The 15,330-nt window shown below is 41.4% G+C and overlaps 3 protein-coding genes and 1 non-coding gene across 13 annotated transcripts in view; all 4 read right to left on the bottom strand.

Moving 5' to 3' along the window:
- Positions 1 to 2,236, bottom strand: part of unc13a (unc-13 homolog A (C. elegans)) — a 40,359-nt gene extending 38,123 nt beyond the window's left edge. For 3 of the 7 annotated variants that reach the window (XM_076039475.1, XM_076039476.1, XM_076039478.1), the window contains exon 1: positions 1,834 to 2,234. In XM_076039475.1, the coding sequence (XP_075895590.1) occupies positions 1,834 to 1,855 (22 nt within the window). In that variant the 5' untranslated portion in view covers positions 1,856 to 2,234. Of the gene's footprint in view, positions 1 to 1,833 lie in introns of all 7 variants that reach the window. The other 4 variants (XM_076039473.1, XM_076039474.1, XM_076039477.1 and 1 more) reach the window with 2 other exon arrangements.
- A 177-nt stretch (positions 2,237 to 2,413) lies between these two features.
- On the bottom strand, positions 2,414 to 7,166 carry hmg20b (high mobility group 20B). Of its 4 annotated transcripts, none has more exons than XM_076039490.1 (9): positions 7,041 to 7,166; positions 6,581 to 6,683; positions 5,713 to 5,913; positions 5,319 to 5,439; positions 4,993 to 5,042; positions 4,843 to 4,909; positions 4,473 to 4,688; positions 4,097 to 4,229; positions 2,414 to 3,597 (listed from the first exon to the last, which is right to left on the bottom strand). In XM_076039490.1, exons 1-9 carry the CDS (start codon positions 7,079 to 7,081, stop codon positions 3,585 to 3,587), a joined length of 945 nt encoding a protein of 314 aa, XP_075895605.1. In that variant the 5' UTR covers positions 7,082 to 7,166; the 3' UTR covers positions 2,414 to 3,584. The 4 variants fall into 4 exon arrangements, with proteins under 4 accessions (XP_075895605.1, XP_075895604.1, XP_075895606.1 ...); XM_076039489.1 differs by having other exon boundaries at positions 4,993 to 5,045; positions 7,041 to 7,165; XM_076039491.1 differs by having other exon boundaries at positions 4,993 to 5,045; positions 6,581 to 6,679; positions 7,041 to 7,149.
- Positions 7,167 to 8,609: 1,443 nt separating this feature from the next.
- Positions 8,610 to 15,309, bottom strand: LOC142897338 (elongation factor 2b). The gene is made up of 13 exons (XM_076039582.1): positions 15,159 to 15,309; positions 13,715 to 13,929; positions 13,365 to 13,546; positions 12,917 to 13,125; positions 12,477 to 12,655; positions 12,273 to 12,378; positions 11,585 to 11,837; positions 11,214 to 11,409; positions 10,727 to 11,093; positions 10,292 to 10,645; positions 10,026 to 10,208; positions 9,751 to 9,883; positions 8,610 to 8,972 (listed from the first exon to the last, which is right to left on the bottom strand). Exons 1-13 carry the CDS (start codon positions 15,159 to 15,161, stop codon positions 8,779 to 8,781), a joined length of 2,574 nt encoding a protein of 857 aa, XP_075895697.1. The 5' UTR covers positions 15,162 to 15,309; the 3' UTR covers positions 8,610 to 8,778.
- Positions 11,916 to 11,983, bottom strand: LOC142897380 (small nucleolar RNA SNORD37). Its single transcript, XR_012928448.1, has one exon. It is a non-coding gene; the product is annotated as a small nucleolar RNA SNORD37 (small nucleolar RNA).
- Positions 15,310 to 15,330: the final 21 nt, after the last annotated feature.

Genomic DNA, 15,330 nt, shown 5'->3' with positions numbered 1-15,330 from the left:
TATCTTCGTAGCACCTTTCAAAACAAACCGGGACAACCCAATAAAAGACATATGCTTCAATAAAATCCTGATAAGCTCCGCCCCTACTGTTATGGTGTCTCGCTGCCAACAAGGGAACAGAATTAAACGTATGACACATATTTCTTATTCTTCACACAACCACAATATAAAAAGAAATAGACAAAAATAGAACCCGATTCATATAGCTGTCGGCCTATATTAAAAGGCGCCATAAAACCAATGACCTGAAAGACCACAGAGGGATTTGTGCCAGCAAACACTTCAGGGCATAAAGGAACCACCAACAAGTCTGAATTTCAATGCTGACATCCGTGCCAATGGCAACAGCACAGGTGTCAACAACAACAACAATGCAGCCACTCCATATAGCATTCAAGCCCAACTATTGCCAAGAGCCTTTCTGGATGAAGCCAATGAGGCTTGACTCCTCCAAAACAATGCATGGTGCAATATTATCCCTAACTCCCTTTTTTCCGAGTGTTATGCTCCTGTATTACTCCAAAAATTGATTTACAGGCCCCTGACATGATTTTCTTTTTAAAATGTAAAATTTGACCCAGAAGTTCTTACTTTCTCTCATGTCACGCTTAAAATGAACAGATGTTCGAAAAGAATAACGGTCCGTGTTTCAAGTACAGTAGATTCATGACACAGTGAAACCATCTCATTGCTAAAGGCAGTGTGAATGTTAAATGGGTAATTAAAAAGGGACACTTTAAAAAAAAAAAAAAAAAATCCCTGTCAGGCTTAGACTTTGACATTATTGGTTGATTAATCACAGGGCTTTTCCAGAAATACCCATTGTGTTTACATCAGTTATGTTGAGCAGGTTTCTTTGAAGACAGTTTACTTTTAAAGCCTAAAAAAAGATATAAAACAGATGATTTTTTTTTTTTAATGCAGCCTTGAACTTCAGGAGCTTCTAATTCAAATCTCTTGGAATATTCTCTATTCATCAAAACAAGCGGCACTTGTGAGCTTGAATGTGTTTCCTCCACGACTGTGAGGGTTTGTTGCTGCTCCACGCCTATAATTGTGGAACATTACTCCTGAGTCTTTTCCTACAAGTTTGGTTGCACTTCATGGGACAACTTCATAGCCATATGTCATATTGTCATATGGGACGAGTACAATTACAAATGCGACGGTACAATTTATTACTCGCAGAAAGAGCAATATTGCCGTCGGCGTCATAAGAAGGAAGGGATCATAACCACGTGACTGAGATAAATCCGAACCCTATCAGCTGCTGAACACGCCTTTATTTCCTCCCGCAACTATGTGCACGAAACCCGATATAAAACATCTGAACCGGGGATGACTTGTCAGTCACGGGCTGCCCCTCACACCGAACTCACCGGAGGCTCGCCCTCCCGTCAAACAGGAGAAACTGAAAGTGGATCAACTCTCGCCCATACTATGTTTGACAGCAGCTGCCAGAAACCGTGGCAACGCCTCCTCCTTCGATTGATCCGGCAGTAGCTCTATCAGGTTATCATATAACGAGAAAAAGCGAGGGTGTAGTTCAACAAAAATAAATTGGCAGCACGTAGAAGTGCTTTTTTTGATGTGAATCATAGCGAAACACCAGGTTTGAATTTAAGAAATCAATCAAGTTTTCCTTAATAAGAAACATTTTCATGCAAAATTTGTCTTATAAAGATTTCGCTGGTTACTCTCTTAGGTAAATCCCCAGTTAGCAGGCAAAATGCGAACTATATGACGGCTCAATGAGCCTCGTATACTACTGCATTTTAAAAGGAAACGGCAAGTCGTGCCGAGGCAACGGACCAATTCCCCTCCCCATCTTACCTCCAACACACAACAATGACATCTCTTATCTTCTCCTATGGCACTGGCTCCAGCTTCTTCAGCCTTCGTGATTGAAACCGTGTGTGCAGCCGGATGCAGCAGGTCGGTGGGTCGTTGATGCTGGACGGAGGAAAAACCCTGGTATCGCCTCTTCGGGCACGGCCTGGTCTGGGAGCTCTCGACTCGAAGGACGGAAGGCAAAAATTCACACGGCCGCGGAAGAGAACGTCGGTGAGCCGGTCTTCACTTCGCGTCTTTTTCTTCTAAATTCCCAATGACGACTAAATCTGACAGTGTTCTCGCCCCCCGCCTCTCAGCTCGCTGCTCCCCAACACACAGCCATCTTGTTCAGCTTCAGCACCACCACTGATGTGGACAGCGCCTGATGCGGACGTCAGGGCGGCGGCGGGTTGAGGGGCGGAGCTTCAAACCACATGATTTTTTTTTTTTTTTAAACTTATCTCGTTGTTTGCACTCGTGGTACCTCACGCTAGCTGCATCTAAAGAGTCGCCTGTAGTGTTTGTAGATAAAAACGTCACGGAGCCCATAGCATCGGAAAATAAGCAAGAGACGCACTGGGAACTTTAGCATGTATTTATTTATCAGCAGCAACAATTTTGATCGCAAAGCCATGGACCACCGTCGTCGTCACGACACAAATGTATTTGAACTCAGGTTATTTCCCCGTTCAGATTGATGGTCAAGTCCGTAAGGAACTGATCTAATGAAACAAAGCGAACAAACAGCTCCCTCTGCTGGACGCACTTCGTAACTCACTCCACTACTTCAAAGTAGGTCTACATGTGAATGAATATACCCCGTCGTTCGTCATGAATAATAATAATAATAATGATAATAATAATAATAATAATAATGATAATAATAATAATAATACAAGTGAATTTAACAATTTTAAGAAGGTACCATCCCACTTTCCTCCATCACATTTTCCCACCACATAATTAGTTCCAGTACTACACACTAAAGGTTCGAAACAGAAGTAAAGGTTGGAACTCTGGGACGTTCAGTGACAAGACACTGTCTTGATTTCTGCAAATGGGAAACATAAAAAAGAAAAAAAGACACCGCCACACCTTTGTAAAACACATTGTCACTACAGTTTAAAGAACAAGTCACAAACGAAATACAAATGCACTTCTCAAAATATGTGACATGACAACGAGTGTCAGTTTATCATCCTATCACCATCAATATACTCTCCTGTAATATGTAGCATCTTTTCTGGCAAACAATCTGAATGACAAAACCATAGGTGCACCCACCTACTCACCTACACCTCACCAAAAATGCCAAATGGAAATAATAGCAAAAAAAATAACTGGGTTGTATTAACTTGCCTAATATAGAAACAATAATGAGACAAATTACAGGAGACATGCAGCCTGCAGTAATTTTCAAAACCACAGAAAACTCAAAATGTACTGAAACAAGCAATTCAGAAGATAAATTAAAAGGTGTTTTATAAAAAAAAAAAAAAAAATAGACCTGTAAACGCAATTTGCTCCATACAGATTTACACTGACAAAAACTCTCACTACATGAATACACAAATACATACACATGTTCAGAGAGAAGCAGCCAGTAGACACAAACTCTTGGCGTGAGGTATTTTGGAATTATTGTACCCTTGCCTTAACTCTCTGCGAGTTATCCACAAGCTAGGTTTTATGGCACTAGCTGGACTCTCACCAAGGCCATCAGGAACGTGGGCCTGCCAGCTGCAGTCTTCTCATAACTTCTCACTGGCAAAACAAACAAAAAGCATGCGGTTAGAAAAAAAAGGTAAAAAGAATGTTGGAGCATGGCAACTAAATTGGAGACCCTTTTAAGATCACATGTTTATGTTTGAGAAAGCGGTATGACAATAATTCCATTTTGAAATTAGTCTGGGAGGATCTGATAACCAATGATTCTTTACAGTACTATGTGCAAATGTTTTTAATCGTGTACACAAAAGACAAAGATCTGAGAGAGCATTTAGGAACTGTGCATTGTCTTAACACTTTAAAACAATAATTTATATTCACATAATCAAAAAAATAAAAGCTCCCTTAAAGTCTGTTCTCACATTTAGGTGCTTTTTTGTAGCAAAAGATGAAATTGTGTACGATGCTATCAGAATAAACAAATAAAGACAGAGAGTTGGACAGTTTGAGCAAAGAGGAATACCTCCTATCTTTCCATTGTGATGTGAAAAAATACATCACATACATGAATGACTGGCAGGCAGAATACAGTCACCTGTCTACATGAGAGAGGACTTCACGCAGCTGGCCGAGCAGGGCCCGATGCTTATGGGGATTTTCTTCTAGGACTCCACTTAGACGAGTCAGGTAGGAATCCAGATTCCCAGGAGAGGCTGTCTCACCAGTCCCTGTTCAAGGACAACATTGCTTCATCATCATCTTCAAGTGTAAATGGGTTATTGTCATTAAGACAGTAAATACAGAATGTTCTTCTGGGTTTCAGATAAAGTGGATTTTTTTCCAGCTGCCTACATTTTAAAGTTCTTAAAAAAAAAGTGGTGCAGGATAAAATTCAACATTTGATAGACTGCAAGAGATTGAACTTTAAATTCCCACTTGCATTTATTGTACGTTTAATACAGACAACTGACCAGGCAGAGGAACTGATGACAGGCTGGCAATCAAAGTTTGTTTGATGGCCAGCAGATGCTGATGAAGAGCTTGGGTTTTCTTTTCATCCATGCCCAGTTCTGCCTCCAGTCGCTCTTTAGCTGTGTACATGTCTTTAATGTGTCGCTGGAGGACAGCGTTCTGCTCTTCAAACTCGATGTTGGCCTTACGAAGCCGTCGCAACTCGGCCTCTCGAGCTAAAAACACAAAGAGGCAAAAATCAGGCTTAAAATAAAAACAAACACACAAACAAAACACCAGTGGTGTGTAAGTGATCCATCATACATATATGACACAAAACAATCATCACAGTCTAGGATCTTAGGAAGGTAGGCCAAGGGTGTTTGTTACCTTTGTTCTGATCAAGGAACTCCTCTGTGAAGATGGGAATGTCAAATCTGCTTGGGAGATCAGACGCCTAAAGAACATGGGCAATATCTTAGTCTAATTTAACAATGAGACTGTAAATTATTTTTAATAAGACATAAATGAGTTATTTACCTTTGATAAAGATGATTCTGAACTAGCGCTGACGATGACAGATGCAGTGTCTTCTGAGAGACAAATTTATGAACATGTCAATGAGAGAAGAATTAATTAACTAATGAGTAATTAAACATTTGATTTGTCACTGCTGAGCAATATTTTGGTTTGTCATTATGGGCCTCTGAAACATGCCGACTGGCACACCAGTTAGCCAAACAAACTTACGATGTAGATTAGCACAAGAACATGCAGTTTATTGACCCGAGTCAACTTTCTACCTAAAACAATGCACTACTTTGACATTATTGATACAGAGTGTATATGTTATATGTACATGTCACCTTTCCTCATCTTCTTGTCCTGTATCTTAGCGCTGGTGATCTGATAGGCTTCAGTCTGCTGATATTCCTTCAGCTCCTGGGCATACTGCATCTTCTCCCGCTCTGCCTCATCAAGGTAGCGCTGCACAAGCACACATATACAGAGGGGAAAGCTCTGTTTGTCTATGTGCATACAGAATTCACAACTACCAAGCAGAATAAAGCTGCCTCTGAAAATAGTCTGGGCATCATGTTTTTCATCTTGCCAGCGGCCAAAACAACCAAGACACGATTTCACTTTGCAAATGGCTTAGAAATAAAGTACCATCATCAAGCCAGTGCTTACAGCAATGTTGCGTACAAAACAAACATAGCTATAAAGATTAAATGTTCACGTACGTAACCTGTTGCCCACCTGTTTATCATTTTGGGCTAATCGTGTCCACTCAGCTCCCAGTCTCTTTGTAATTTCTGGAAATGGTAAATCCGGGTAGCGGGCTCGCATGTGCTCTCGACGTTCGTTCAGAAAGCGGACGTACCCTGTCACTGGTGCCTTGGGACCATTAGGCAACACCTTCTTTCTTTTCTTTCCCTTCGGCCAGCCTCTCTTCTTCGGCTGAAGAGACAGAACAACACTGCTGCATAAAAACACTTGCATCAAGTTGCATCATGCAAACTAATGTTAACAGTATATGAATTTAACAAGAGCGCAAATAAGAAGGTAAATGTACAAAGGCATTTTTGGTGTTGGTCCACTGACCACACATGCTGTAATAAGACCTTTTGATAGTTTCTTATGTGAGTTTAATCTTAATATAAGACTGGGTTAAATGTTGGGTTAAAATACCAAAATCTGTTTGCAGATGCTTTTCTCTGGATTGAACGGTAATAATATGCAGATACGCACGGATGTACGTTCTCAAGTAGAGTAACGCTGTGAGACAAAGTTTTTAAGTTGGTTGTTTCGTAATTATCACAACTGTGTCCAAAATAATTTTTGTTTGAAGCGAAATCTGGCACGACAATTAAAGACAATACTAGAATAATTGTCCGAAACCTTTGCTTCGCCCTGAACTTTGGAAGTAAAACTGTAATGCACGGGATTTATATGGCAGAATCAGATTATGGTAGACAATTCCTTTTCTTTCTTTTTTCTTTTTTCTTTTGACACGACAGCTATAATAATATGAAATTCCGAAAATGATGTTCAGCGAATCAGTCATATGGCATGCGGGCTTCTTCTTCAAGAGAGGAAATCCAGTGTGTAGCGCAGCTGCACAAACCTCCTCTGGCCGTTGATCTGCTGAGTGCGAAGCTTTGGGCGGCTGTGAACCATCGCCGTGCTCCTGTTTGATCCCTCCCATGGTCTTCGCCTCGAAAAACTGACTTTGTCAAGCGCAAAATACGAGTCAATAAAGGGATATTTGTGGAAATGAAGAACAATAAAAGCTGCGAGTGGACAATATTTTGGCTTCGGTTTCCTTGTATTGAGAACTGCTGCGTAGGCTAAAGGTACTGCTAACAATTCCGTCCGCCTAACTGGCCGCACTACGCCGTTGTAACAAAAAGAAACTGGGTGAATATTAAAGGCCTGTTCCTCACAGCAGTGAATGGAGAGAGGAAATATTTACTCTTACATCCTCAGTTTACAAGGGCTGCGTAGTTTTGCTACAGTAGTTCATTTTTTTCTTTAAAAAAAAAAAATTGCACCTCTACTTTTTTAGGATAAAAGTCTCGACTTACCCAATGATTATTTCCTCGGCCAAACAGGAAGCTAATGCCATCTATCGTCTGATTGGTCGGTACGGACAACCACGATTGGACAGATGAAATAGTCGCGCTTCAACTATCCAATTGGACGCAAGAGGCACAAAGAAACATTTGTAAAAAAAAAAAGAAAAGAAAAAAAAGAGGTCAAACTTGCATAAACCAGGAAAAGAAAAAAACGTGAGTGTGCATATATATATATATATATATATATATATATATATATATATATATATATATATATATGTGTGTGTGTGTGTGTGTGTGTGTGTGTGGACACACACGTACATAGGTACACACACGTACTGGCTTATACCTGCCTTATTTAGTATTGGTATTCATCGCCCTCCAGAGGTCATAGTCCCAAAGTGCAACTGACAGATTTTGTAACCAACTGATCGAGAACTTTGGGTATTTGAGGCAGGAAAAACGTTTAAAAAACATCACATTACTTCTGAATTTCTTTCTCTCAAACTATAATTTTCCTCTGGTTTGCTGCCAGCATTTGATGAACAAAGCCATTTAACAAGTATTCGGGTGAATTCCAATTCCTCCCTTAACCTTCAATCTCAAAATTGCGCGCTCCCGCCAAGTGCACGTGCTGTCCCGATTCTCAGAACGTCAAGTTGAGGGACAAGTTTAAGGGCTGTATCGCCCTCAATAATGAGATTCTCGGGCACCACCCTTGGGAGTAAGGGCTACCCAGAAGGCATTGTGTATTTTCACCAAGACATCTTCGAAAGAGATGACGATGAAAAAAAAAGCGAGCTACAAATGGAAGTATTTTCTTAGTTAATAAAGATATAAATATTACGACACCATTTTATTGTCTTCATTTAAGACTTTAAAAAAAAAAAAAAGGATTATAGACATCGTTGTTGCGTAACTTTTTTTTTTTCTTTTTTTAAACTTTACGATGTTTGTCAGCCGGACCGGCTTCACGTTACTTGTATACCTCGTTGTGTAGCTACGGAGGACTTCTTTTCCGTCTTCTTCATCGTTGCCCTCTTGGCAGACTGGACGTAGCTTCGGCCTAAGGCCGCCCCCCAGTCTTACGACATATCTGCACTCAAGGGGTGTCCCATTTCTAAGTCACAAGATAGCCCTTACACTTATTTTTGAGGGCCAAGGGCGAGGGTTGAGATTGAGGAAGGAATTGGCCCTTCCTCACTCTCGGGCACAAGGCAACAGCAATAAGACTGGTCATATAGAATCTTTTACAGTTTGCTGAACGCAACACTTTTAGACAGAATTTGCAGCACCTTTTCATTGTATCTGAAGTAGTGACATTTGACATCTAAAGTTTCAATCACTTTAAAACTAATAAGTGCAAGAAATTCACGCGCAACAGAAATCACTTAAAAACTAAACTTAAATATTTTATATACGCACAATTCAAACCACACTGCAAGATTAGACATATTTACTCAAGTTTACCATTCCATCAGTCATTATTTCCCAAACCACAGTATTAAAACAAAAATGGCACTTTATCATTTCCATGAAATTAGTAAAAAAAAAAAAATAACTGAATAAATCTGAAACTTGTTTCCATGTATTTATTGTTTACAATTTTTGTGGTAATTTCTTCATTGTCAATCCTTTAAGCCAACAGTGCTCACTGTGTTCTGTACAGTTTGGTCAACAATGTGTGTATACTTTATTTTTATAAGGAAGGGAGGAATGGGGCAGGAGTCGTGCGAGTCCCAGGCGTTTACAATTTATCCAGGTAGTTTTCCAAGGCTGGAACACCTTCTTTGAGACCCTTACGTTTGCGAGTCTCCATCACAACAATAGCAGGCTTGCTGGTGGGTTCCAGTGGGTTTCCTGGGAAGACCTGCCAGTGGTCAAACACACACTGTGGGAAGGCCTGGCCACCAGTGTTGGAACGGAGATCAGCTGTGAAACCTGGGTAAGAGTTCACAAAATAAGAGTGTGAGGGTTGCAGCAGGCGCCTCAATGGTGAGAGGAATGATAGTTTCTCTCATAAAAACAGTATGTGGGTTTAAGCTAATTTGAACCTGGACAGATTATTATTTTCAGCTAGATATGTGGCTCAAAACAAAGGGACTGACTAAATCTACAGTTTGTGTTTTAGTATGCATCTAGGTCTGCAATCGGCTATCGGTGTTACCATACACTACAATTTACAGTAAAATAATACTTTCTACATCAAAGAATACGATCAATTACAATCAATCTTTTTCAGCTCTTGCCAGACAGGGTGTAGGTCAGACCTCGGAAAAGTACAGCCCGCAGGCCACAGTCGGCCTGCTGCGTGTCCCCGTCGGGCCCGCGTGAGGCCAGTAAACAATAAACGCAATCTACTGGTCGATCACAAAGGTAGTTTGGCTCGATCACATGGCGAGACAGTCGCGAAGATACGTCCGCGGAACTACGCCTCAACCACCACAGAGGGTCTGGCATGTCAGAATTGATTTCAACACTGTTCATCTACGGCCATGCATCTTTCAACGGTTTTAGATGCCAACTACTTGTTCCTCCTCCTGGTCGGGATGGAACTTGTAATGTGCTCCCTCCCGACCAAGCGAAGCAACGTGAGTGTAGAATTTTTACTGTTAATGAGATACATTACAATTCAAATTCCACAAAACATATTGGTGACTTTAACTTAACAAACTACACTTGGCACTTCAGAAGACTCGTCTCAGTAACACAATCTTACCAAATGACTCCATGACAGGCAGGTAGGCCTTAGTAAGACGCATGGGTGTTCCCGATATAGCAACTTCCTCAAACACATGACCACGCCTCCTGGTCAACACGCCATAGATTCCACCCACTGCTTCACCAGGACACTGTTCCAAATAGAAGAAAAAAAACAAAGGTTCACCACCATAATGCATACACTTTCTCTACCAAGTACACGTTTGGCTGCATTTGTTTTATGAATTATAGTTTATAGATGCTGACAAATCATTTGCCTTTGCACGCACTTACCTGGATCTCAACAAGGTAGACTGGCTCCATCATTCTGGGTTCAGCTGTGAGCTCACATGCATACAAGGCTCTGCGAGCTGTGGGAATAATCTGGCCACCACCACGGTGAATGGCATCTGTATGCAGGGTCACATCATGGATGTCAAAGCGAACAGCTCGCATATTCTCTTCACAGAGGACACCCTAGGAAACATAATGGCACTTGTCAGTCACTTGCAACTGTGAAATAAGATCAGTTATAACATACATTAGTAAATGAATGTTACCTCCTTGACGGCCCACTGGAAGCCAGCAACAACACTATCCTTGATTTCATTCAGATACTGCACTCCCTTGGTGACATCCACCAACAAGTTAGGACCTGTTCCATCCGGTCCAAAGCACCAAATCTTTCTGGCCTCTCCGACGTCCCAAGCATGGTTGTCAGCAAGGAAACGGGCACGTGCCTTGAGTTCCTGGCGGGGAGCAACATTACCCTTCTCGATGTCCTCTGCCAGACCGTCTTCAAAGGGACGGGCCTTCATGAACAAACGGTTGTGCTTGTTGGGTGACTTCGACAGGCACATCACACTTGACTCAGCAGAGACCGTCTCTCTGTAGGACACCACTGGGTCAGATTTCTGGAAAGAGAAAAATAAAACACTTTGATGTACAAATGATCCGTGGGTGTTACAAAGTATGCTGATTAAGAATCACCTTACCTTAAGAGGAATGCAAGCATGATCCTCCTCCAGATCTTTCAGGCAAATCTCCAGATGCAACTCTCCAGCACCAGCAACAATGTGCTCACCAGACTCCTCAATGATGCACTGAACCATGGGATCGGACTTTGACAGACGCTTCAACCCTTCAACGAGCTTGGGGAGATCGGCAGGGTTTTTGGCCTCCACAGCAACTCTCACTACAGGGCTGACGCTGAACTTCATCACCTTCATGTTGTGCGCATGCTCAAAGGTGGTAATTGTTCCAGTCTTAACAAGGTACTGATCTACGCCAACAAGACCCACAATGTTACCGCAAGGCACATCTTCAATGGGCTCAATGTAACGCCCCATCATCAGAATGGTCCTGGCACAAAACAAAACACACAAAGTAAATTATTGGTTTAACTTTTTTTTTTTTTAAATCTACTTCACACAACAGAATTAGACTACAAGTCATTAACTTTTAGTAAGGAGTTTAACCAACCTCTGAATTGGCTTCAGGAACAGATCTTCCTTCTTTCCAGGAACATAGTTGGGTCCCATAATGCGCACTTTCAACCCAGTGGAGACGGAGCCAGAAAACACACGGCCAAAGGCATAGAAGCGACCCTTGTCAGAGGTGGGGACCATCTTTGAGATGTAAACCATCACGGGGGCCTTGGGGTCACAGTTCTTGATACCTTAAAAAGGAAATAAAAAGAGCAATACTAAATATGTGTACAGTATAGTATAGTAGTATATAACAGTACAAACTGACTGCGTCACTTTAGAAAATACGACCGACTAAATATGGTAACAGCAGACAGTCACTGCAGAAGAAGATGAGCAATTATACAAGCTAGATAAGCCATTTACCCATAGCAGCTTCATCATCAGGAGGTCCTTCGTAGAGCAATTCGCATCGGTATTTCTGGGCAGTGACAGGTGAGGGCAAGTGGATGGTGATCATCTGAAGAAGAGCTTCTCCAGCAGGCAGCCAGCGACGCATCACAGCCTTCAGCAGAGGCTTGCCCTCCTTTTCCTTATCCTCAGTATCCAACTTGATATCCAGCTTCTCCAACAGCTTTGCAGTTTCATCCTTTTTGAAGTTCATGATGGCATCGAACACCTAAGGAATGAATTCTTTCAAAGTTAGTTTGACTCAAAGCAATAAAGGCCAAATGACAAAAAGATTTATTTGTGTTCTGCTCAGACTTTGATTTGTCATCACTGATGACTCAGGTCAAAGTGAAGAATGATTAAGTCATCATTTACAGACACAAAGTAAGCAAGAATATGTCCATACCATTCATGAATAGATATTGCATTGTTCAATAAACAAGCATACTAGAATACATACAGACTTTTTGTTTTTTTGAACAACACCCTGAAACAGCTTAATGATTTTTTTTTCTGGGTCAAGTTAATATCCCTTATCCCACACTTATTACCACTGGCATACTATCAGGCTAAATGAGTTTAACACCTTATGGGTTGATTTGTGCACAAAAAAAGTGCTTCAGTCAATATTAAGACAGTAAAATAAAAATCACTGTTTTCTTACCTTGTAGATTGGATCAAGGATGAGAGCAACAAAGGAACGGGGAAACCTGGCCCCGTCAGCGCCAATAGAAGACTTCTCAAACTTTCCTTTTTTTGAGTCAAAGTACCTGAAAAACAATAAATAAATCTTATTTGGCTACATGTTCCATTTATTAGCAATACTCTGCTGTCTTGTATATGACTGGTCTCAGTTAAAGAGCATTACCTATCGCCCCACAGTTTCTTCATCATGTCTTCTACTTTCTTGCAATGCTCAGCAGCGGTCATTTGGGTATTGCCCTTGGCAGCAAACTTGGCTGCATACATCTCAGCAAACTGCTTTAGGGTGAAGGCCCAACCATGAAGTCCAGAGCCGAAGCCAATGGTACCAATGACGGGGTCAACCTACAAACAAAAATAAATTAACAGGGCAAAATGCTGCAACTCATTTGGATTCTGAAGTGAAGCTACTCTGAAATTTGTGTTTCAGTGATCTTGTAATTTTTTGTCTCACAATACACAGCCAATAAATTGTAAAAGTAGACAAATGCACAAGGACATTGAGGGCGCAATTTATAACATTTAGAGAAATTTTCCAGGATCAAATCCAACGTTATACTACTTATGTCTGTACTTAGAAGTCCAAGAAGTGTTGTGGCCACTCACCATAATATCACCCATGGGGTTTTGTTCATCTGTATAAGTAGAGATGATGACATTGACTGACTCCACAATACGCTGGAAGGTTTGGTACAGGTCTTCAGGCTCGAGCTGCAGTTCCAACAGGGCACGGTCCATCTTATTCATCATAAGGACTGGCTTGATACGTTCTCCAATGGCTTGACGGAGCACAGTCTCAGTTTGGACACAAACACCTGATGAAGATGAAGAATGAAATTTAGTGCCAAAGAAGATTTTCAGGCTTGCGGAACAGAAGACAAAGCAATACAAGTTCATACATTAGCGGTCAAAAATTCTCAGTGAGAAATATTTGATATTTAAATTCTAATTCTAATCCTTTGGATTAGTGTTGCTACAGTAATAAAATGATTATGGTAAATTTGATAATGTTAAATTATGCAAGCTTAATGAGGTTACTCTGATATGTCCTTACCAGAGACACAGTCCACAACCACTAGGGCACCATCAGTTACACGCAGGGCAGCAGTTACTTCAGAGGAGAAGTCAACGTGTCCAGGAGAGTCAATCAGGTTAATCAGGAAGCCATTGCCTTCCTTGGATTGCTTGATGAAGGCCAAGTCATTATCTCCCAACTCGTAGAAAAGTGAGATGGCGCTACAAATAAGATCATACTTAACGTCAAACGCCAACAGTAGCTTGTAACTGTAACCAAAAACTGATAATTAACTTTGCTCTCTTTAAAATAGCTTGACAGAATTTAAGTATATTCAAAACGTGTTACTGACATAACTACAAATCAAGCATTTCTGAAAAGGTACTTACGTAGACTTGATGGTGATGCAACGTTCCTGCTCATCTTTCCGTGTGTCGGTGAAACGGGTTTCTCCAGCGCGGGCAGAGGCGATGATACCAGCCTTTGACACAAGCGAGTCGGTCAGAGTCGACTTTCCGTGATCTACGTGTGCAATCACGGACATGTTGCGGATGTTGGCCTTCTTGTCCATGATGGCACGGATCTGGTCGACGGTAAAGTTCACCTGAGGCGATGCGATGGGGAGAAAAAGGGAGTCAAGAGGATTGACAGACAAAAAAACCCAACCAACGAAATATTTAAGACCAACAGGGACATGAAGGTACAATGATTCACAAAAGAAAAAAATATACAAGATTGTAGCCAACAGTGACATGTTTTATTCATCTACTAGAAAAGTGTTTCCAAACTAAGGTTGTATTTTCCTTATCCACAAATTAACTTTTTGATTGAATTCCCTCAGCTAATGCCAGGCAGTGACTGACGTTGCTTGGATGGGCCGGCGGTTTAAAAACTATTAGGATGATCGGGTGACTACCCATATGCAGCCGGGTGACAAACGATATATGGAATACGAAATCCAATTTAGATCCGCCATGCCAACGAATTAAAAACACGAAATTTGCTACAAGTAAAAAAATATCAACGGTTTTGGCCCTATCGAACAAGCAAATGCTGTGATAGGGCGTTGGGTTTCTGCAGTCCGCATCGTTCCAACTGTGGCGTTGATAAAATAGCGACATGACGTTGGCAATTTTATAAATAATCCCCAACCGCATTTAACGTGTCTGGCGCCATTAAAGCCAGTATAAGGTGAAAAATACTCGATCGTGCCCTACCCTGCATGATATTGCAGAAAAAACATGTCCGTATCAACAGGACACGTGTTCAGACTTTGATAACTTGCTACATGCTAACGGTGACGTGATAGTTAGCTCGCACGAATGCGAAAAGCCGGTAAACCAGCACACCGACTCGTAGATGTCTGGCATGACTATACACAGCAGTTATAACATGGAAGCTTATTTGGGACGATGTACCGCAGCTTTAAAATGTGATATAAATGTTTATTTGGTAGCTTTCAAGGTAAGAGGAATAGCTCAGGAAGCTACATTTCTCGTCAAGTGCGACACCGTTAGTTTGTCAAAGTTCAGCTATTTTCTACCATAAATAATTCGGCCAGATCGTTATGCGACCATTCCAAACGACACTCTGAACCGATATACCGGCAGAGAAACTGAATAATTTGACGTATCGATGAAATGTCTCAGTTTGAATAGGGCTGACGTTGCCATTATCGTCGGGCTGCCATTTTGATCAAAGCGCTACCCTGAAAATGTCACGGCGATTACGTGGCAGTCAAACAAACCCTTCTGTGGCGTTATTTTTTAGCCACGACTCAAGTTTGTCAACACTCTAACTCAAATATGACCAAAAAAAGATAAATAAACTTACCATTTTGACGGATGGTTTTGGATTCGCTTAGCGGCGAAACGACACGGGGAAATTAACGCTGCCCACCTTCCGAGGGCATAGGCAGGGAAGAGGCCGCTGACGTCAGAAAACCGTGCTTTATATGGCGTGCGTCAGGCTCGTACGTGCTGACGTAATGACGTGAAAAATGCGA

The sequence above is a fragment of the Nelusetta ayraudi genome, unplaced genomic scaffold (assembly GCF_046127955.1).
Source record: "Nelusetta ayraudi isolate G7.1 ecotype Tasmania unplaced genomic scaffold, CSIRO-AGI_Nayr_v1 ptg000059l, whole genome shotgun sequence".
Lineage (NCBI taxonomy): Eukaryota > Metazoa > Chordata > Actinopteri > Tetraodontiformes > Monacanthidae > Nelusetta > Nelusetta ayraudi.
Note: the sequence above shows the minus strand (reverse complement) of the source record. Positions and strands in the feature narration are given on the sequence as shown.